General features: G+C 44.9%; 1 protein-coding gene across 1 annotated transcript; it reads right to left on the bottom strand.

Moving 5' to 3' along the window:
• Positions 1 to 3,877: 3,877 nt before the first annotated feature.
• On the bottom strand, positions 3,878 to 18,196 carry LOC117038164 (zinc finger protein 77-like). Its single transcript, XM_033134860.1, has 4 exons — positions 18,070 to 18,196; positions 8,599 to 8,725; positions 7,378 to 7,555; positions 3,878 to 6,967 (listed from the first exon to the last, which is right to left on the bottom strand). The coding sequence occupies exons 1-4, from the start codon at positions 18,070 to 18,072 to the stop codon at positions 5,503 to 5,505; spliced, it is 1,773 nt and encodes a 590-aa protein (XP_032990751.1). The 5' UTR covers positions 18,073 to 18,196; the 3' UTR covers positions 3,878 to 5,502.
• Positions 18,197 to 23,836: the final 5,640 nt, after the last annotated feature.

Raw genomic sequence — 23,836 nt, forward strand, 5'->3', positions numbered from 1 at the left:
AAAGGCTGCTCTCCCTCTCCTTCACGTTCTCTGACAAGCCTGGAGAGTCCAGGCTACTGCTCCCCACCGAACGTGTCCACGATTCTGACCACTCAACACAACAGAGATTGGAGTACCTTTGAGAACATTAGAAAATGACCTCTTCCTTCAAGATGCCTTATTTCCATGACTCAGAAAAGGACTATACACTGATATCTGTTCCAAGTGGATACTTTACTGCCATCTGCAGAAAAGTTGTCACAATAATTTTACCAATTTGTTGTGTTAACTGTGTGTATTGTTCCCTTAGACGTGACATGTTTGTGCAGAGCGCAATCTGCACAACTGTATGGGGCACTGGACCTACTGGCAGAATTCGGATTGGAAGATGGGATGCAGGCATTGGGAGATGAACTGTAATGGAGGAAAAGACGCCTATAATTGGCCAGAGATCAGAGGAAGGGCTCCAGGTGGATAGTATGTGGATTACCTGTGATACTGTGCTTTCTGCATGACCACTGCTAGCCTATGATAGGTTTCAGATCTACCTCATTTCCTTTCAGTCCTCTCTTTGAATACTCTTGTTCTGATTTCCTAATTCTACTAGTATCAATATTTCAGAGTCTGTTCTGACTTCTATTTTTCATGAATTTAGCCAGGTACTGCTTCAAAACAACCATCCCCCCTTCTGAGCTATTCATAATATGTATCTATTATGCATAAGATGTGTCCACACAATTGCAGTAGATCCTGGCATTTACATAGTTAACATCCTGGTTGGACTATTTGCTAGTTTTCCACAATGTCCACTTCAGATTTCCTGGTCATTTGAGACAGACATTCTGAGTTGGAACTCAGTAAGGTTCTTGTGAAGGAACCTCCGTTACCTTGTGAGCAAAATCTTTGAATCAGCATTCATTCAGTGTTGCTGTTCTCATTCACGCATTTTATGACTAAATTGTACATATGGGGGGGGGGTGGTGAATACCGTTTCTCCGAAAATAAGACCTAGCCGGACAATCAGCTCTAATGGGTTTTTAGGAGCAAAAATTAATTAAGGGGAAACACGGTACATCTCTGGACTAATCCCTTTTGAATGTCAGAGTCTACTCTCTAGTTAGCTTGGTTTTAAAGAACATACCAACCTATACTGAACACCAGCCATTGATGCATTAGTCTTATCTTTTCTTTGAGGGCAGAATCATGTCTTACATAATTTTGTCTTTCCCCACTACCTATCTCAATTCAGAGCATGTAAGGACTTACTGAGGACTTACTGAGTTAAGAATTTACTCTACGACAATACTCTCAAGTATCCCTCACCACAATATGAGACTAGTACCAAAATATTTGCAGATCTCATAATTGATTTTGTTCTTTCAGTTGGCCATGACTCATCAGTGAGACAAAGACAAATTGGATTTCATCAAAATGCTCTAACATATTAATTTACATCTAATGATGTAAGTAGTGAGGGTTAAAGTGTCCATAAATTCTTTATCTACCAGACTGTGTCCCCATCATTTCATGCTTGTAGAGGAAGTCCATGAGAATTTAGTGGGATCCAAACAGAGGCAAATTCCTGGTAAGCAGTTATGAGGTTATGACTCTATTTTTGCTTCACTGATGTCCTGCACGTCTTTTGAGAAACCCTGGAAGGGCAGCTTATAGACCTTCCAGGAAGGAAAGAGATCCGAATGTAAGGATGAAATCAAGGGAATATTGACATTACTTATGTAGTTCCAAAAAAAGCACCTCCTCAACTGGACTCCAAGGGTCATTAGACGCAGGAAATGGTCAGACCTGTCTCACATGCCCGTAAGTGTGGGAAACATGGAGTCATCTGAAAATAAGGATACATTTGACATAACAAAAGCTTGATTTGGTTTCATCTAGGCTTTTCCAAATATATTTGACCAAGCAGCACCCTACCCCTTTTCGGTAACACTCACTAGCATCCTCCAGAACTAATGCTCCATGGGATGTGCATTGGTGAGTGAAGCTTTGGAAAAGGGAGAAATGGCGCCAGATAATTAGAAGACAGCCAGTGAAGACTTTAATGTGCTTAATGATTAGTGATCTAAGCCATATGTATCTATATGGGATATTTATACGTAGTTGGCTGAGAACAATTGCCAAAACATACGGTATAAGCCCACGAATGAATCAGGCAGCCTGAAGATGAGAATGACCTACACAAGCCTAAAACACAGCATCTACACTTCCTTACACTGTATGAGACAGGACGTAAATGGCTTCATAAAAACACACCAGTGATTCATCAGTAAAGCATCCAGCTGGTCCACTGCTTTCCTCTTCTTTGACACAACCACTATGCCCCAAATGATCTCCATTACTGACCAGAAGACAATCCATAAAATCAAGCAAATTACTTGGGGAAACAAACAGTCTAAGGATTTGCCTGAAACCTCAACCTCAGATGTACAGTAGGACCTCGGTTTTCAAATGTCTCCGTTGATGAACATTTCAGTTTACGAACGTCATGAATTTCATGGATCTATGGTATCATTAAATAGTAAAATTCATGCTAAATTTGCAGTTTTAGTGGTTGATTGTAAAGGTCTGGAACAGATTAATCCATTTTACATTACCTTCTAAGGGGAAACTGTGCCTCAGTTTTCGAACATTTCAGAACTCAAAAGGTCTTCCGGAACAGATTACATTCAAAAACCAAGATACCAGTGTACAATGCACACATATATAGTGTAACTGGTGTTATAAAGAGGTGGATGTTTGATATATAAGATAACAAGTGACCTGCAGGCACACTATGATTGGAGTGATGTTAAAATCCAAAGCACAAGATCAATGGCTCCTTTAGCGTTGTGGAGCAATTGTGTTGAGAGCAAATTCCAAACAAGAGTGAAGCAAGAGGTAAAATTTCTAGGTCAACTTCCTTCTACATTGGAAACTCTTTAACATGATAAGCTTAGAAATCTGTGTTTTCCAGAACCTGGGGACAGATTCACCTGCTCACCAATGACAAAAAAGGAAAATATTTGACTGTGAAAAACAGGAGTTAGGTTGAGTCTAGAGACCAAGAGAAACAGATTAAATCCATTCCACTGAAACTTAAATATATAATTTCTTTCCCAAGAATACCAAAGACTGACAAAATAAAAAAAGAAATAACATGATTCCTAACTCGTGAAATGTGACAGTCAATGACATATGGCAAAACAAAATAAAAGGAGACAATGTTATTAGTTTCCAACCTTAGTAGCTAAAGGAGGATGTGGAAGGCATGTCTCTCATCTTTAAAAGAAAGTGCTAAGAAGTCACTTCAAAAATCCCTCTATAGGAGAGCTCTCTTTATTTTTACGATAGGCAGTACTTTGCATTTTGGATACAGGGAGGCAAGATTGCCCAACTCAACTATTCAGAATTGTCTAGAGTATGCACTTTACCTTCAAACATCCTCCTCCTGCTAACAGAACTGTCAACAGAATCAATATTACCTCTACTCTCAATCATTGTTAATGAAAAGAGGATGGCAACTGAATAAAAATTACAGAACACACCAGATGAAAAGTGTCAAAAGGTGCTTGACATAATTACTATAACCTCAGATTATATAGATAATATTGACATGAGTTTATGAATAAATTATTCCTCCAGAAAGGGATATATCCTCTCATTAATGAAATGTAAAACATAATAATCTTGCAATTATACAACTACGTTGAAAACGTACATAAACATATTTCAATGAAAACGACGTAGAGAATGGTATTTGATCAAAATACATATTTTGAACCACATATAAAAGAGAATAAAACACTGGGTAATCACATCTAAATTAAGTGTAATTAAAAATACTGGGTTTATGACTAAAAATGCAGTCACCTATAAAAGAAAATTTACAGAAACTGCCAAGTATATTCATAATAGTTTATTTCAGTCATGGAAGTTTCCAAAACCAATTAATGCAGGGTAGTCCTGCCTTTCCATAGTGTAACCCAGGTAGGTAGTTTCCTGCATTTTGCTGCAGCATTGAATGTGTCCAGGTGGAGGCTGGGAAAAGATTATAAAGGAACAACATGCTTCCTACAGAAATCATGTAATTAAGAGAAGTGTTGGAGATGGAGAGGTGACAGTATGAGAGCAGGTCGCTCAGAGCAATACCATGACAAACACACCTGATGGACATCAATGTGCTACAAAAAATATAGTGAACCCGAAAGAGAATTGTGGAAAAGAGCTCATGGAAAGAGCTCATGGAAAAGTCTAAGGAATCTGCTGCCTCAGAGGTAACTAACATCAAACGTGTATTTGGTTTCTAATATTCCAGATGGGCAGAACCAGCAGTCAGAAAAATGTGCCGTGACTCAGGCCCACTGGGTTCTCATGCATCTTGTCTCCTGATGGTTAAAAACTGAGAATCACGGCTTCTTCATTTCAGCTTCCAACCTCATGCAACTTCCTCTTCTCGTGACCTCTGAAGCATAATTACAAGGACTCTGGGATAAAACTTATGACCTCCCCCACATTGACAGAACAATTCAGTGGAACGACTTGGATATGAGCTTTCTTCATCACACTACAAAATCTCTAGTTGTAACTCAAGGCATCATATCAAATTACCAGCAAATAACAAACACAGATGTGCTATCTACAGAAAACAAACGAATGTGGACATTACATGTTTCAGTAAGACAGAAGGAAAAGGTAGATACTGAGTCAGAAAATTCCAGTATGTACAGCTGTGGACTGAAAGAAAAACTTCAACAATTCAAGTGTCTACCATGGTCACTTACAAAAACATAATAAAAAGAAACAGTCACAAAACTTTTCCTGTAAAATTTAATCAAGCTTCATATAAAGAAACCTACTCATTACCCATGGTTTGAAAAGACACTGTAAAGCAAATAAGACAAGTTTTATATAACTGTATAATTATTTCAAATCTGAGATGTTAAAATGTGTAGTAGAGATGAAGGAGACAGATATTTATGACCTCAAGTGTTCATATCAAAACATGAACTAGAAATTAGTATACTGTGATCACTACTGACATATTAAACAAAAATGAGAATTATACAAACCAAACCATATTTGTAACATGTAAAAGATGTACATCCTGCTCTTAGCTTTCAGGTAAGATGCAAGCGAAAAACTTCCCACATTCTTTATATTCATGGGTAGTTCTCTGTTGTCACTTAAGATTCATATTGTTTTTTTTCAGATGGCAGTTTTTATTTATTTATTTATTTATATTATTAGTTTCAGGTGTAAGGTTCATATTGTTTTAAGGAACACTGAAAGTTTCCCAGTACTTGTGTCCCAAAATTGGGCTCTGGTATGTGTTCCTTTATGAGTGTGCAGATTGCAGAACACCTAAAGCTTTTTCCTTCTTGCTGACACTCAAGTTTCTCCCCACGGTGTGTTTCTGCATGTTTCCAAAGGGAGATATAATGACTGAAGGCTTTCCCACATTTCCCACATTCATAAGGATCCCCCCCTTGTGCATTCTCACGTGTACTTTAAGGGAAGACTGACAATTTAAACTTTTCCTACACTGCTGTTATTTGTATGCTCTCCCCCACTCTGTGTTCTCATGTTCTTTAAGGGAGTAGTGAAACCTGAAAGGTTGGCCACATTGCTGACATTCATAGGGGTCTCCCTCCGGTGCCTTCCCACATGTCTGTAAAGGGACGATGGCCCACTGAAGGCTTTGTCACATTGCTGACATTCATAGGGTTTCTCCCCAGTGTGTATTCTCGAATGTGTTTTAAGGCTGCATCGCTGACTGAAAGCTTTCCCACACTGCTCACATTCATAGGGTTTCTCCCAACTGTGTGTTCTCACATGCATTCGAAGGTTGGAAAGAAAACTGAAGGAATTCCCACACTGCTCACATTCATAGGGTTTCTCGCCAGTGTGTGTTCTCAAATGTGATTTAAGACTGCATCGCTTGCTGAACGCTTTCCCGCACTGCTCACATTCATAGGGTTTCTCCCCAGTGTGTGTTCTCGCATGCATTCGAAGGGTGGATTGAATAGTGAAGGCCTTTCCACACTCTTTGCATTCATAGGGTTTCTCCCCACTGTGAATTCTCACATGGCTTCTAAGAGAACATGAAAAACTGAAGGCTTTCCCACACACCTTACATTCATAGGGCTTCTCGCCAGTGTGTGTCCGCAAATGTGACTTAAGACTGCAGCGTTTATTGAAGGCTTTCCTGCACTGCTCACATTCATAGGGCTTCTCCCCAGAGTGTGTTATTTCATGTCTTCGAAGGGTGGACTGAAAACTGAAGGCCTTTCCACACTCCTTACATTCATAGGATTTCACCCCACTGTGTGTTATCAAATGGCTTCGAAGAGAATACGAAAGGCTGAAGGCTTTCCCACACTCCTTACATTCGTAGGGTTTCTCCCCACTGTGCGTTTTCACATGGTCTCGCAATACTGTGGAAACCCTGAATCCTTTCCCACACTCTTTACACACATATGGCTTCTCTCCGGTGTGGATTCTCACATGTTCACGCAGGCCTGAAGGAAACCTAAAGGCTTTGCCACACTGGTCACATTCACAGGGTTTGTCTCCAACGTGCATCCTCCTATGTGCTCGAAGGGAGGAGGAACAACTGAAAGCTTTTCCACATTTGCTACACTGGAAAAAAGATTTCTTACCACTGAGGTTCTTCATGTATTTCTTGCACACTCTCTCACTATCCTGAATTATACAGGGTTTCTCCACAAGGTCTGTTCCCACATGAGAGCTTAGGCATGAGACACACCCGCCGGCTTGCCCGCGTTTTTCACACGGATAAGGTGTGTATCCAGTTTGACATCTTTCCTGATTCTGAAGGAAGGAACATTCCAGGACTTTTCCACACTTAGTGGAAAAGGGTTTAACTCTAGTTAGGCATCTCTCATGCACAGAAAGAGATGTAACCTCGTTCAGGGTGGATCCACATTGATCACCTTCATTAGCTTCATAGAGACTCTCTGGCAAAGGACTTCTGTTCAAAACATTAAACATACAATTAGGGATTAATGATTACAAGTGACTTTTTAATTAATTGATTGATGATATAAGTCATTACTTTGACTAATATTTGCCATTTTCAATGAATGAGTTTGTTTTTGGCAATGTCTGCATTGTTACATTGTGAAAAAAGCTTAAATTTGTGACCACGGAGGGAAATGGGAACACAACGTTCAGTGTTTCTTACATCTGGGGTTTCGTCATCATTGTTTCCACTGAATCATTTAGGGAGGCTCAATGTCTATATCACGTTTATGAAAACGTTCTCTTATGAAAACTCCCTGGCTACTCCATTGTTTGGGAAGATTTATATGCTTTTTAAAATTTTTCCATTCATTACCACTATGCAAGCATCCCCTTAGTTTCTGATTGAGGGTCACTCACCTAAAAGGAGTCTCCTGGGTTAGGTGCCGATCTCCATTATTATTCATTGACTGGTTTTCTCCAATAAATGACTGAGAGTCAATTCTTATAAACCTCACTGTTTTCCCTTCACTGGATAAGTTGTCCAAAATATTCCTCTGAGAACGTGACTCATTGGTTTTAACTTGACTATAATAACCTGTAACAATTGGGAGGATAACTTATTTTCATGGATATGAAATGGCGGAAATAAGAAAAGATAATCTGTGTATTCTCATATATTGATATAAAATATAAACAAATGTTGTAGGAATGAACCAACATGCAGGGCAATAAGAAAACTGACGACCTCAGCAATTGGGGACTGTGGCAGAAACTGACAAAATGAGTCAAAATTGTAACTTGCTTTTTTAGTAAATACTCGAAAAGAGAGGGAGACTGATGTTCAGATAAATATTAACACAGAGGGCAAAGTAGGAAGGAAATGGGTACAACCCATGAGCCCAAGTGCTTCCTGTAGAAAAGGACCCACAGAAAGTCTTTCCAAGTGTTGTAGGATGGATGACAGGTCCAACAAGACAGCCAGAGACATGACAAACATCACCCTCCTCAAACACAGGCTGAGTCATGCTTCTGATGGACATGGACAAACGTCATTCCCTTATCTAGAACCTGTTGCTCCCTGAGGGTTGTCACTCTCCTGCAGTTCTCAGACACACAGGCCCTACATGGAGCCTTTCTCACGGTCCCAACTGCCACTGATTGGACAGTGTGTGTGGTGCTGCCCTGCTCCTGGAGAAATGGTTGTCACGATAGAGGATGGAGGGCACCAAACATCCCATGAGATGGGTCATTACTTAGGTCTTTAAGACCATTGATGTTGGTCTTGTGTGTGATTAATTGCAGGAAAATGACCATGTCAACTGTGTATTTAGCACAGTGTAACTTTCTGTTTATTAATCTTCATGAAAAGTCTCAGGAAATCAAGCTGCTCTCACAGTCCCATAGCAACTGGAGACGTAAAATTAGGGAGCCTCAGACTTTTGATGGAGATTTTTAATAAGAGTCAGTTTGATACATGAAACCATGTTTTCATGGGAAATCTATCTGACGCTAGGTTGTGCCATGAATGCTCATAGTGTGTATGTCCTTGTTCAAGTATTCTCATTACATAGCCTTCAAAAGAAAGAATAATTGTAGAAAAGATTTGCCCTTTAAAATAAAAGAGATAGATATCCTCACCCACGGAGACCAGGTTCCGGCAGGTCTCCAGCATCACTTCTCTGTAGAGCTCCCTCTGAGCACCATCCAGCAAAGCCCACTCTTCCCGGGTGAAGTTCACAGCCACATCCACAAAGACCACCGTGTCCTGAAACATCCCACATGTTCTATTTCAACAAGGCTCCTCTTCACCAATGTGTGAGGAGGATGGGGGAGGCTGAACGTCCGGGACCTGGACTCAATTCCCAGGACGCCTGAGCTCATGTTCTCATGGAAAATTACAACGAGCAAGCAAACCACATTCGGGACACTCAGTGATGGTCAGTATTTAGAACCTGCAAAGTTTGATAACTCACATCTACTTCTCCTCACATGATTAGAAAATGATGTTTCCTCAGGTGCAGCAGATTCTGCGGTAATGTAAAGACTGAAAAATGAATTCATGATTCACGTAACACAGAATGGGTTCATGGCTGACTCAGAAGCTATTTCCATATCAGGTCCAAGACTGGCAACCAGAAGGTCAGGATGTCATGAACAGTGAGATTCCAGGGCTGCTGATCGGACAGCTCTCGCCTTGGAAGTCGTCAGGGTCAAGGAACCTGGTCGAGTCTCCACACGTGCAACAGGCAGAGACACAACCACTCCCAAGATGAGAGGGACAGTGTGGGTACAGATACGGGCCCGGGCCTGGCACACCTGTTGGTAAAAGAAATAGCTGATTCCTGAAGAATCTGTAAAGCCAGTAGGGCCTTACAGGCTTACAAAATTGAGGGACTGGAATTTCAGAAAATGGCTCCACAAAGTAAAATTGCTGAAAGATCCACTGGTAATAGAGACAAATGTGACGTTAACAAAGAGAAAACATAGCGAATCAATATCTGGAGCAATATGGGGTGTCACCCCACCCAAAGAAATAAGGAGCTTTTTTAAACAAAAATGTGTTCTTAAAATCTATAGAAAAAAAATGGTCAACACGGCTACAGAAACAATGCTACTTCAACGGTGGTTGCAACAGCAGTTTAATAAGCACATGATGGCTACAAATTTTTATTCTAAATATATTTGGGAAGCTTATAGGACAATAAAACTAAAAGACTACAATATAAAGAAACACAATGTAACTGAATAGGGGAACAGAATGTGAGTAGACATTTTCCAAAGAAGAAATACAAATGGAATATAAGCACATGAAAGACACTAGACCTAAGTCATCAACAAAATGCAAATCAAACCAAAGCAGATTTCTGTTCACACCACTAGGATGGCTGTGCAGACTGACACACAAGTGCTGGCAAAGACAAGAGGACAGCAGAACACAGACACATACATGACGGGAAGTAACGTGGGGAAGCCACTTTGGAAGACAGCCTGGTGGGTTCAAAATGGTGAGCATGGTGACCAGTAACACAGCAATTCCACTCCTAGGTGTCCACGTACCCAGGGGAAGCAAACAAACACCGACACAAGAACTAATGCAGAGACACACACAGCAGCGTGATTCATCAGACAAAAAGTGGAAACAACTCAAAAGTCCAAGTCCATTGGGCTTTGGGTAAGTAAAACATGGAATATTCATGAAATAATATATATATGGCAATAACAGGAATGAAATGATGATCGTGACCTGAAATCAATGAACCTTAAGGACATTACCAGGCTTCACAACAACCACATGTAGTGTACTATTATTTACACGAAATGCACAGAAAAAGCTTATCTGTAGAAAGTCGATCAACAGAAAACCTAGAACCCAAGGACAGGCCCACTGGGTGGGCAGTGAGTGCCAGTGCATGTAAGAGTCTGTGGGGGATGAAAACGTTTTAACATGAGACCATGAGGACGGGGGCACAACGCTGCGAACGCACTGAGTGTTATACTGCAAGTAGGTACATGTTTGGGTATTTAACTTCACACCTTGATTAAAGCTGTTGAAAAATAAACTCAGTAGATTAATAACATACCCCTCGCAAAGTAAGAGCTATTTTATTAAAAAACAATAGATCTTGAGCAAATAGAGACAGTGTAAAAAAAAAAAAACTACACATTTCAGAGATTAAGCACCTTGAGATTTTACAAACCACTTGAGGGAAGAGAATTTTTAGATTAGATGTAAACTGTACTGACACTCAATTTTGACTGTGGGGGCGGAAAGCACAACCTCTACCAGGCAATTGTCAGAACAGAGCTGTGTCAAGAATTCAACTCCATTCTCACAATGTACGATAGCATTAGACACCACACGTTGAGGGTTCAGCACCAGCAGACGGCACACACACCCCACCCCCACTTCAGAGGCCCGTCTCAAGGACAGGGTGTCACCGGTACATCTGACCTCCAAAGCACAAGTTCTCAGGACACCCTCTCCTTGAACTTGGTTACTTTGCTGGACAGGCTCACAGAACTCAGGGAAACACATTACTCACTAGGTCACCCGTTCAGTGTAAGAGGTTAGAACTCAGAAACAGGACACGGAAAAGATGCGGGGACAAGGGATAAGGGGGAGTCTGGACAGCTTGCAGGGTTGGAGAACTCATGCAGAAGTGGGGAGACAGTCACCGCCCAGGGTACGGAAGCTCCAAGCCGCTTTCCATCCATTGTCCCTGCATTGTGCTTTGGGTTTTCATGGAGGTTCCATGGCGTAGTCACGATTGTTTACATCATTGGTTATCAGTAACTGAACTGAATCGCTCCCCTTCCCCCCTGCCTGGAGCTCAGGGGTCGGGACTGAAAGGTCCCACCCTCTAATCACAGGTTGGCCCCACTGACCGCCAGCCCCATCCTCAGGGGCTTTGGAAAAGTCACCTCATCACCATAACAAAGGACACCTTCAGTACTGTCAACACTAGGAGATTCCAAGGGTTTGGGGAGCTGTGAGCCAGAACTGTGGATCAAGACCAAACACATACAGGAAACACATTGTGTATCTGAATGATGAAGTACATGTATTTCTTATACCACAACATCACAGGCCCCAACGGGTATTCGAACACAAAGTCCTTACCGGAAAACAATCACACAGTGGAAAGATACTGACATTTCTAGAATCTCACGAATAACTATCCAGTCTGCCGTCACATCACATGGAAAGGTTTCGATGACACTCAGATTTGCAGGTTTCCCCTGATCTTGTCAGGTTCCAGAAGCAGCTGTAGTTCCAGCAACACACAACTGCACCCTTTCGGGCATCTGGTGTAACTGAGCTAAGAGGACATGTCTTGCTCTGAGCCCCTTTCCAGGTGTTAGTATGAAATGGGGGGTCCCCTCATCAGAACACCATTTACTCATCAGGAACCCTCAGGTATGAGTTCTCCTTTTTATTTATATCAATCTCTCCCACCACTGGAGGGGACAATGACAGGGCTGCACAAACCTCAGCCGTGACGCAGCACATCACACCAGGTAACATGGTGCTGACACATTAGAGCAGAGCCCGGACTCCTGACATATTTCCTGCCTCTCTCCAAAGCCCCGGAAGGAGCAGATTCCAACACCTGCTCGTCCTCACTAAGACATGTCCTGGGGGTGCTTGGCTTTCAAAATCCGCCCCCAGACAAATGCATATTAAATGAAGTGAGAGGACACCTATGCCAGGCTCCAGGCCAACATCACGGTGAGTTCTCATGAAGACACTGGCTCCATCTGTGATGCGATCTGTGCTCTGACTGGGAACAGTCTCAGATCCCCTCCCGCTATCCTACTTGGGCCACTTCAGGCAAACTGGTAAAAAGGCCACAGGTGACACACGTCATGGGACCCCGGGGTCGGGAAGGTCAAAGCTCACACCCCATCACCGGGCACAACAGAGTCCCTCAGCTCTCCCCGGGCCTCCGGCAAGAGCTCCCAGCTGCCTCGATCTCCCCAGACTGACAACTGTTTTCTTATCCTCTTGGTTCCTGTGGCACCGTCCTGATGACCAAACACATTTTCCGTGAGTATCAGGGGTGGATGCAGCCACAGAGGACAATCACAGAACACAAGGCCACACGTGCACCATGGCTTTGGGGGAAGATAGGGGCCCAGTGTGGGAAATGTTGAGATGAGCCTATGACACCCAAATGCATAAGATATGCCATACTCTGGTTAGAAGCACTTGTCACAAAAGAAGTCCTTCAAGCCACTCCTGTTACCACCACCAGTGGAATCAAAAAATGAAAATGGTGCAGTCCCATCAGGGGACACTAGGGAACAACACAACTGAGAGAGCCATCATTCCATTGGAAAGTACAGAACTGTGAAGAACAGAAAATTGACCCAATCGGACATCTGGTGTGGTACCGTGTGCAAAAAAAGAAAACGTGCAGAAATGAATCCTCTGACTTCACGGACTACACACGTGTGATCCACCCGGACAGGAGGCCTGTGTGGGAGACACTTCCAGTGGGGTGTCTGCTGTGAGGCCTGGTCGAGGTCTGTCCTGGACGGTCACTTCAGGTTGTGTAGGGGTCTGTGCCGTTGCTTGTGCACGTTCTGCATACAGTGTGTTGTACAGTGAAACACGATGAAACCAGTTATAACTTATCACAATAGCACCTTCAAGGGACAGCATCACAGCACCTGAGTAGATGAAGAACCCTTAGCAGCTGAGGAATGGGCGGGACCCTGCGGACTCTGAGGAAGGACACGTGGGAAAGACATGTTCACTGGAGAACATCCGATGATGGAAAGTAAGACCCTTTCCCCACAGCAGGTAAAACACGGAGGCCCGTTACCTCACTCCTCGTACAGACCCCACCCGGAGTCACAGGAGACAAACACATAAGAATTATGGCAGAAAAACAAGTTGCCTATATTCACAGCTCAAAGCATTATTATGGAAGATCCACAAAGAACAAGAAGAAGCACAGAAAACAATTTCTAATGTGTTTCCAGAATGCTCTGATGATATAAAAATAAGTCACAATTCATTTTCAATCACTACCAACACAAGTTAAGAGAAGTTTTTAAAGATAACCTACACTATTAAAACTAATTCTGATGGAACATCCAAGTCTTCCCAAATTTCATTTTATTGTACGTCTCTGAAAACGTATACTCATTTTAAGGGATGTCATCTATGTATTACTTTTCTAAGTTGAATTGAATTAGGGTAGCAATGCGCAGTATGACGTTCACTCAAAAGGTGGCGTTAATCAAATGAATGCGACAGGCAGGACAGTCATGGAAATGGTGGAAGGACGGTTGTCATTTGAGGAGTACAATTCGAGAACGTTATGGAAGTACGACGACAATGGAGGCGTGAGTATGCAACCAATCCTCCAACTTTCCACCCCTTGACTTCCCTAAGCGGGACCTTAAAGGATGTGGTGTACCATAGAAAACCGGCTACGCTGGCGGTACTTCGGGAAGAAATTGAAACAGCATGCGCAGCGACACAAGTGGACACGTTGGTCAGCGTTGCTCAAACAGTAGTTCACCGTCATCAGAAGTGTCTGGACGCTGACGGTAACCACTTTGAGCACCTCTTGTCATTGCAGAAGTCAAACGTGACTTGTATTCATCTTCTGTTATCGGTACATATTGAGGACTACAAATTTAATGCATTTTCTTTCTTAAAATGTGTATACATTTTTTTGGCACCCTCTGTATATATATGAGTTTGCCCCTGGATTTTGGCATGAGGTCCTAAAACCCCTCTAATTTCCTAAGTGATAAGAGCACTCAGAGCACCTTTTGATCTAATGAGGCCACTCTGGGTGGCTCCTGCGGGACTGTCACCAGAAGGACCCGGCCACCATTAGAAGCGTGGACTGTTCAGACCTAATCACATGCCCCAGGGAGGTTAGAGGGGTGAGAAATGGGTTAACAATTATTCCCACTGAGGAACTCCACCCACCACTGGTATCTAGTGTCAGAACTGATGTAAACCCTAGGACCCCTGGCTGGTGTCACAGCACTGCTTCCTGTGGGGAAACGCTCCATTATCTGGAGACCAAAGCTGTCAGAACTGAAGTTTCTACGTGAAAGTAAAGGAGAAAGACACAGGAGAATTGAAGGTTTCCCCAATACAACGTTTAATGAAGGATACAGAAATGACCATAATGAAAAATCATAAAATCTTATTGAAAGACATCAAAGTACACAGAAATAGAAAGATGGTGTATGTTCTCTGACTGGAAACTCAATGCCACCATGATATCAACTCTCCAAATTAATGTAGAATTTTAAAAGAATAACATTATATTCAAAACTACCTTAGGGTTGTTTTGCAATGTATGAAAATCTACTTCTTAAAACTAAAATGAGGGCAAATGTCTAAGAATAGCCACGATCTCTACAGAACCAGGTGGACGGACTTCCCCACATCACACAAAGACATTAAGTCACAAGAGTGACAGAGACAGCTCAGCACAGCAGGAGGAGGGACCCATGGATAAGAATGGGAGTCTGTGACACGGGACCCTCTGTGGGGCCTGAATCTCTGCCAGAGCAGGCACTGCCCCGGGGTGGGGACGACGGACACTGTAACACATGGGGGATGAGGAATGGTTAGTGACAGGGGACAGTGAATGTCCCTGTCATCGACTTCATGGAAAACAACCAACCTGATGCAGACTTAAATGTAGAACACTTTCAGAACCAGCTGGAGTCAAGTGATCTATGACTTCCCGGTACAGAGTTTTCTCATATAAGGAGAAAAAGAATAAGCTACAAAGGACAAGGATGGATAAAGTATTAAGAGTCCATTCACCAGCACAGAGTAGAAAGTGAAAAGATAACCACACTGCAGAGAAAATGTGTAGTGTCTGTGCACATGAAAAGGGACTCCTGCCTCGAGTACCTCAGAAAACACCAGAAATCCGTGAACATGCAAGTGAATCAAAGGGAACAAAGGTCTGAAAACCATTTAACAGAAGGTGAAACGTGACATGGTCAGCTTCAGTGGTGATCAGTAAAAATCGTGTCACCAGGAGGAGATCCTGGGTCACACATCAGAAGGACAAAAATAAGTTACTTAAGTGCTGGAAGCACATGAAAGAATGAATACGCAGGAAGATAAGGTGTTTGGGGGCAGTCAACTCAAACCCTCCACCATCATTTCTTGTAAATTTAAATGTGTCCATAATCTACAACCCCACAACTTACCTCTTAACTGCAGAAACAAGATGGAATTTGCACTTGGAAACAAACCCCAGAATCCCTGTAGTAGCCTTGCTGACTAATGAGAAACACACTTGAGAGGACCCAGGACACACAGCACTGTAATGAGTGAGTAAACAGGAAAACAACCTCAGACATCAGCACGTGTGATACAGACGAGGGTTGAGAGTCACAGAGAAGCCTCTGAGTGACACTATTGGTGTACTGATGGTAACAGTCACTGGAAAAGTAAGAGGCAAAACCAAACAACACACTGCTGGGTGATGAATGAGAAGTGACAAACATATGAAGAATAACTTGGTCATGACAGCCATCACCTTGGCCACGGCAGAGAGAATAGACCTGGCAGCAGCATCTGGAAGACAGGGATGCGAACAACAGCCCAGGGCCTCGCTGTTCACCTGGGCAGTGAGGCCACAGGTGTATTATTATTAAATCTGAATGCGAAAATCAACCATCGGGTTAGAAGCAGACCCAAAACAACCACAGTACACCTCAGACAAGACAAACACCCAGCCCACGTGCCCGTCGGTCCCAATTCCCGGGCTCCGAGGTTTCTCTCAGCACCAACAGCTCCTTCTGGGTGGCTCTGGCCCTGGAGCCTGCAAAGGGAGACAACGAGCAAGGCCCCACCGCCTTCATCCCCCTCAGGCCCTCCTTGTCAGGCAGCGTGTTCCCTCCCATGTGACGCACCTGCTTCAAGCACAGGCTGTCAATCAGATGACACAGGGACCCTACCACGTATGTAAATGAGACTCACAGAACCACTGCTTCCACCAGTGCTCAAGGACAAAGTGGGGGAAGCAATTCTAGGGTACCTTTATGGTTTAAAAGAATAGGAAACTGCTTAACTCTTTCAGAAAACAGGTGTCAGTTCAGTATTAACCTCAGGTAAGGAATTCTAAATTATTGAATAAGAAGTGAACACAAGTCAGTTTCCGAAATCCAATTTAGTGAAATTTGCATAAACCTGTGAGGACCAGTTATTAGCAGCAAGTGGGACAGGATCACAGGGTCACACACTCTGCACCCTGCATCTGAGTCACTATGGTTTTTATCAATGTTTTAATCCTAAGCTCAACCATCCTCCCATGAAAGTGTGAAACTACTGTGTGCAATTTCCCCCAATTCTAATGGAAAATATGATATTTTCTGTATCTGAGACACTTTTTCCCGGCTCCATGTCTGGTTCAGACACAGAATAACAAAAAAGTGAGAACAGGCAAAGACCCAGGGCCGTATCATCCTCACTAAGAAGAAAGAAGGCAAAAAGAATTCAGTCATTTCACATCAGCTGAAAGTAGAAGCTGGAATGAGGGAAAGCTCTCAGTGCGGAGCTGGACAGACAGGTGACAATGCCGAATCCAGCTGAGCCTTAGGGATGGTGGTGAAATGAAAGGCCCCTCCCTTTTGATCTGGAAAAGGGAGCTCTGCAGGTACCCCACTTCCCATTCAATTCAGGTAAGACTCACAGCTGCCCCCACTGTTTACTCAGGACAAGGCCAGGGCCTACCCATCGCCCCCTCCCCCATCTACTTCTGAGTCTCATCTCCTAGGAGACGAGCTGCAGGTCTCCAGTGACCAATCAGAGCCAATGCTTGTTGGCCAAACCTTGATTAGGCTTCTCTCCTAACTCCCGACCCCTGAACTCTGGCCTGTCCTCACCCAGCCAGGGGACAGCCCCTGAGAACACACTGGCCTTGGGACCTGCCCTCCCAACCACACCTGGTCCTTCCAGTTTTGTTGACTCCCGTGTATCAAAGGACATTTCTCTTTCCCCAATTTTTGAAACCGTTGTGGCAATTCTTTTAAATGAAACTCACCAAATAATGTGTGGGTTTTTCATATTCCACGGGCTTGACCAAATGATCACAATATCCCATTTTTTATCCAAGCTTTACTCAGCCTCTGTCCTCCCCGCACCCCTGTCCTGAACAAGCACTGACATGCAACAGCCCCTGCGTCTGACCGGCGGTGAGGAGGTGAGAACGTGCTCAGTACGCGGAGCATGGTGCCTGTCACACCGCCTTCCCGCTCACCCTCCTACCCAGAAAAGAGAAGCCCTTTTCTGTGCGATTTGAGACGTGGGCACAGCTCTGAGATCCCTGCCTTGTCCCTACACACCGCTCCGCATCAGCCCCGGGCCACTGAATCCAACGACAGTCCCGTGCTCCCTCCACCCCACAACCGAGCTGCAGACTTGGGTCAGGACACAGTGACCTACACGTAGGGAAGGGACGGAGCCCCGGACCCCACCCTGCGGCCGAAGGAGTAGTCTCCGGTCGGGACCCGGTGTGGCGCGGGGAGAAAGGGTCCTGAGCCGCTTCCAGAAAACTCCGGCCAGTACCAACAGGCCCCTCACCTCCTCGCGCCCCAAACCTGTGCACTCACCATCTCTGGCCGCGCTCCAGGTTCTCCGCGTTCTCCTGCCCGGCCCTCCGCAAGCTGAGCGCGATGGGGGTGTAGAAACCAGAAAGAACTATGGCTCCCGAGAGCAGCCACCACTCGCCTGGGAATGTAGCCGCCCCCTGATCTGATTGGATGAGACACCAAGCTCCCGAACTCAGATTGGACTGTAGCACAGACACTCGCCCACCTGGAAATTATGACTGCCGGAGACTGTGACTGGACAGACCTCAGTACGCAGATGAGACAGAAGACACTTCCCACGGTTCTGATTGGACAGAAGACACTTCCCACGGTCCCTTCCGTTTACAGTTCCATGGCCCTGCCCCGTATTCATGACGTCTCTAAGGGCTCTACCCCTGAATTACCTGATTGGACAGTTACATTCCCTTAGGGACTGAGTGATGGGCAGAAATGGAGGTCACGAAGCCAAACCGGCAGAAATGCCACTTTTAGGCCTGGGCAGTTTCTCACCACACCTTTTCTGGAGACCGGTACAGGCCGGTGGGAAGGAGGGTAAAGAAAAAACCCTGCTCCAGGTAGGGCTGGTCAGCAATAATCTCAAAGGCCAGTGGTCTCTCCGAAGTTTTCCTCCTGAACTGGGAAGTCTGGAGTCTGTTTTCCCACAAACCACCCCTTCTCCAGAATGGGACAGGAGGGGACAGGATTGCCTGGTGACCTCCGAGGTCAGGGGTGGGCCGGGGGGCATGGTCACCTTGGATCTATTCCCTTTAGAAAATTACTCACCAGTAGTCTCACCAGGTATGAGGAAGGTTCCAGATTGTCTTGGTCATATGACGTTTGTCATCCGGAGGCCCAGCCCTCCATCTATGCCCCCACATTGGGGCTTAAGGTAAGCAACCTACCGCCTTGTGTGGGCAGTGGAACCCTCCCCCCAGCCTGCACAGGACTGCGCTCAGCACAACCACAGGTGTGAGTTGTTAGAATTCTCAGGAGTGGGTTTTGCTGTAGGAAAATTTATCAGATCATGTTTCAGTCAGTCCCCACCGAATTTTCACTTATAATAGGGTGCATTTCTTTCTTCAGATTATATAGTCATGTAAAGTTTTGTGAATGTACACAAACGACTGAGTTTTACACTAAAAACTGTGATAACTATGATAACCATGAAAACCATACCTCCTGGGCACCACTGAAATACTTCTTGTATGCATGTATTTGCCTTTTTCAGGATATTTTATATAATTGGAATCGTATAATATGTGGCCTGTGTGTCTGGCGGATTTCACTCAGCATATTTTCAATGTTCTTTCATGTTGCAACATGTTTCAGTGCTCCTTTCCTTTTTAAGACTCAGTGATATCCCAGCATGTGTATACAAGGTCTGACAATTAAGTTTGAGAACCCCGTGCACTTACATTGGCAGCACTGTACAAACATCTCAGTAAGGTTTCATAACCCTGGTCTGGGGACAGAGCCAGGAGTGCAGTTTCCAGGCTCTCAGCCTCACGTGGAAAAGTGCTGGCTCAGGTAGTAAATGGCCATCAACTGTGATTGGATGGCCATCAGCGGTGGCTAGTTGGCCGTCAGCTGTAACCAGTGAGCCATTGGCCACTAATATAACTGATGCGGCTACGCTAGCAGCAAATGGAGGCTAGCAAGAGGATGGTGGCTGAGCTAGCAAGAGCAGACTGCAGAAAGGCGGATGCCGCCAGCGAGAATATAGTGGTATGACTCCGCTATCTATGGCTCCATGGGTGTTCCTGTTTGGCCTCACCACACCCTGCGTTCTTGTGTGGGGTGCGGCACCAGCAACCCCACATGACACCCTGCATGACACATGGCGCAGCGAGCAGGGTACAGTGCCGGCCAAAGCTCTCCAAAGGGTGGTGGAGCAGTTTGTGCATATGAACACTCAGTCCCAGGAAGACCAGGAGGAGCAGCTGTTGGAGAGCTGGACCCCCATGGAGGGGTGGGAAGACGTGGACGGTTCCCCAACCACCATAGGTGAAGGTTGTTGCGGCCCCGTGAGGCAGCCCGGATGCAGGACTTGTAGTCCTGGGAGGAAATGCTTGCTGAGTCCTCTGTGGGAGATGAGGGTGAGGTCAAGGTCGTCCCTCAGCCCCAAGACAGCCCTAGCGAATGACTATGGACTATGGGAAATTGCCATCTATCCCTAATTCAATGGGCCGCTTGACTGTTTGCTTGGGAACATACCACCATGTAGTGGAACTGGTGGATGTTTGCTTTTGTGTCTTGACTGGCAGCTGTTGAGAATATGTGAGAAACCCAAAAAGACTGGTGGTACCCTGAGAACCCTGGCTGTGCTCAGGAAGTCTGGCTGTTGCCCAGAAAGACTGATGGTACCCTGAGAAACCCTGGCTGTGCCCAGGAAGACTGGCTGTGCCCAGAAAGACTGGCAGTGCCCTGAGAGGCCCTGGCTGTGCCCAGGAAGTTGGGCTGTGCCCAGAGAGAGTGGCAGTACCCTGAGAACCCTGGCTGAGTCCAGGGAGTCTGGTTGTGCCCAGAGAGAGTGGCAGTGCCCTGAGAGCCCTGGCTGAGTCCAGGAAGTCTGGCTGTGCCCAGAAGGACTGGTGGTGCCCTGAGAAACCCTGGCTGTGCCCAGAGAGCCTGGCTGTGTCCAGGATATTGCATTCACCTCCAGGCTCCTCACACAGGGCCCCTCGCAGAAGATGCTTGTCTCGTAGATTGTGAGGTGAGACCCTGGAGGGATGGAGAGTGGGGACAGAGCCAGGAGTGCAGTTTCCAGGCTCTCTCCCTCACATGGAAAGGTGCTGGCTCAGGTAGTAAATGACCATCAACTATGATTGGATGGCATCATCTGTGGCTAGTTGGGCGTCAGCTGAAACCAATGAGCCATTGGCCACTAATATAACTGCCGTGGCTACGCTAGCAGAAAAATGGGGGCTAGCAAGAAGATGGTGGCTGAGCTAGCGAGAGCGGATTGCAGAGAGGCGGATGCCGCCAGCAAGAATACAATGGTATGACTCCCCTACCTATGGCTCCGTGGGTGTTCCTGTTTGGCCTCACCATGTCTTGCGTTCTTGTGCAGGGAGCAGCACCGGCGACCCCGCATGACACCCTGCATGACAGCTGGTACATCAGTGTCTCACAGCTGTGTTTGTGTCAATGTGTGGCGTGTCTTGCTGAGTGGTGTTCACTACTGTTGTTGCGTGTTTTTGTGTGCCATTGTGAGAATGTCTGAGCTTGAATTAGAGCAATCAACGAACATTAAATTTCTTGTTAAACTTGGCAAGTGTTGTCACAAAACAGCCCAGCAGACTGTCCCCCCATGTCTTTCCTTGTGGAAAGACAAGTCTGTGAGACTGCCTTTTTGGGACTTTGCTTATCTCAATGTTTTACACCTTGTCGGAGCCTGCCGACGAGACAAACGGTCCTGAAGTGGGGAGCGAGGATTGAGAAAAAAGAAGACAAGAGACAAAGATGGGCTCGGGAGGGCAAGCAGTTCTCGTTAGACGGCTGCCCCTGCCTTATTTTACAGCTCTCTTTTATGTGTACAAAGACAGGGAGGTTACATCAGAAGACTGAGACAGTAAATGTAAAGTAACCTTGTAGTGTCTAATGTTAGGCCTCGACTGTCCTCCAAGCTTTAGATAAATCCCTGTTCCCAGGACAGATGGCTTCTACTTGTTTCTTTAGTTTAGATAAGTTCCCCTTGGGAATTCTCTATTTGTGCCTCCTGATTAACCAAGTCCCTGCTTAGACTTCTTCTATTCATTTTAACTCTTTATGTATCAGCACTGCATTAGCTCCCCTCAACACCTCATGTCTCTCTGTTTGGTCCCCAAAAGATGGTTTGCAGCCAAAGACAGGTAAGATATCTCACGTGAGATACAACCCAAGCCAGGTGGAACCGAGGTGGACCTCCAATAAGTTGCATGAGAAGATCTGGGAAGGAGCCTTGCCTCCCTTTCCCCCCTGCCTGGGAAAATCCCGTTGCTGACTCTGGCTTTCCTCTCTCACCTGATTGTGAGAGAAGTCATGAGGGCAACAAAGATCAGTTCTCTCCACTTATCTCAACAGAACTATTACAAGGTGAGAGACTTGCCCCCCAGAGAGGTGCATATCTTACCTAAGTCATCACAAGACTTTCTGCTCCAGCTGCTTGGAGACAAAGATAATTGGCTTGATTCACTTTTGTGAAAGGATGTATGAGATTCACAGACCGTGGGATAAATAATGCTAATGCCTTATGTGAATATCAATAAAAGTCACCGGTTGGCCTAAGTCGAGGCTCCAGTCTTTGTTCAGGCTGCGAGGCCCCTGGCTTCTGAGATTTAACTGCATTAAGTCTCTGTTTCTTTCTTTTTAAAAACTTAACCTAAAGCTGCCCCTTTTCATTCCCTCACTGCCTGTGTTGCGCTGGATGTGATAGGCAAGTGTGGAAGTGAAATCAGGGACGTGTTTAGTTTAAGTTTATGGGGATAATGCCATGAAGAAAATGGCAGTGCACAAATGGATTAAACGTTTTTCTGAGGGGAGAGAATGGGTCACTGATGAAGAGAGGTCATGGCGGCCAGGAAGGAGCAGAACTGATCAAAATGTTGCAAAAATTCATTGAATTGTGCGTCAAAATTGTTGGCTAACTGTGAGAAGCATAGAAGACCAAATAAACATCGACAGAGAAACAACTAAGAAAATCTTAACTGAAAATCTTGGCATGAGAAAGGTGTGCACAAAAATGGTCCTGAAGGAGCTCACCAATGAAAAGAAGGAAAGGAGAGTCAAAGTTTGCCAAGACCTTTCAGAGAGGAAAGACAATGTTTTGGGCCATGTTATCACTGGTGAGGAAACATGGGTGTACCAATAAGACCCTGAGACAAAGCCTCAAAGTGCACAATGGAAGTCAGCCAATTCTCCACCACCAAAAAAGTTCCATCATCCAAACCCAGAGTCAAAACGATGTTGCTAATCTTTTTTGATATCAGAGGGATTATTCATTATGAATTTGTACCAACTGGACAAACACTTAACGAAGTTTACTATTTGGAAGTGATGAAAACGCTGCATAAAAAAAGTTAGGTGATCTGAACTTTTCACCAACAATTCATGGCTCTTGCATCACGACAATGCACCAGCCCACACGGCACTGTCTGTGGGGGAACTTTTAGCCAGTAAACAAATAACTGTATTGGAACACCCTCCCTACTCACCTGACCTGGGCCCCAATGACTTCTTTCTTTACCCAAAGATAAAGGAAATACTGAAAGATAGATATTTTTGTGACATTCGGGACATCAAAGGTAATACGATGAAAGCTCTTATGGCCATTCCAGAAAAAGTTCCAAAATTGCTTTGAAGAGTAGACTAGGCAGGGACATTGGTGCATCACTTCCCAAGGGGAGGACTTCGAAGGTGACTGTAGTGATATGCAGCAATGAGGTGTGTAGGACTTTTTCTAGGATGAGTTTGTGAATGTAATTGTCAGACCTCGTATGCTACACTTGGCTTGTCCATTCCGCCCTGGGTGGACATTAGGGGCGTGTTACCTGTGGGCTGTTTTGAAGAGTACAGCTATGAACGATCATGTACACATTTTGAGCATCTGTCTCAATGGAACTATGAGTGGAATAGCGGGGTCCTAGGGGACCTCTATGGGTAATGGTGTGAGGAACCACCAAGCTCTTTGCACAGGGGCTGCACCTTCCCACCTGCTGCAGACAAGTGTTCTTACTTCTCCACCTCAGGGACAACATATGTGTCCTGATGTTTGGATTCTAGCCATCCTCGTGGGTTTGAAGTCACATCT

Source organism: Rhinolophus ferrumequinum, chromosome 18 (assembly GCF_004115265.2).
Source record: "Rhinolophus ferrumequinum isolate MPI-CBG mRhiFer1 chromosome 18, mRhiFer1_v1.p, whole genome shotgun sequence".
NCBI lineage: Eukaryota > Metazoa > Chordata > Mammalia > Chiroptera > Rhinolophidae > Rhinolophus > Rhinolophus ferrumequinum.

Bases quoted from the DNA above. Each gene is read 5' to 3' on its own strand.
- LOC117038164 (XM_033134860.1), bottom strand. The intron at 7,556-8,598 runs GTGAGGATATCT...CAATTGTTACAG, and splicing joins CCGGAACCTGGTCTCCGTGG to GTTATTATAGTCAAGTTAAA. The intron at 6,968-7,377 runs GTGAGTGACCCT...TGTTTTGAACAG, and splicing joins ACCCAGGAGACTCCTTTTAG to AAGTCCTTTGCCAGAGAGTC.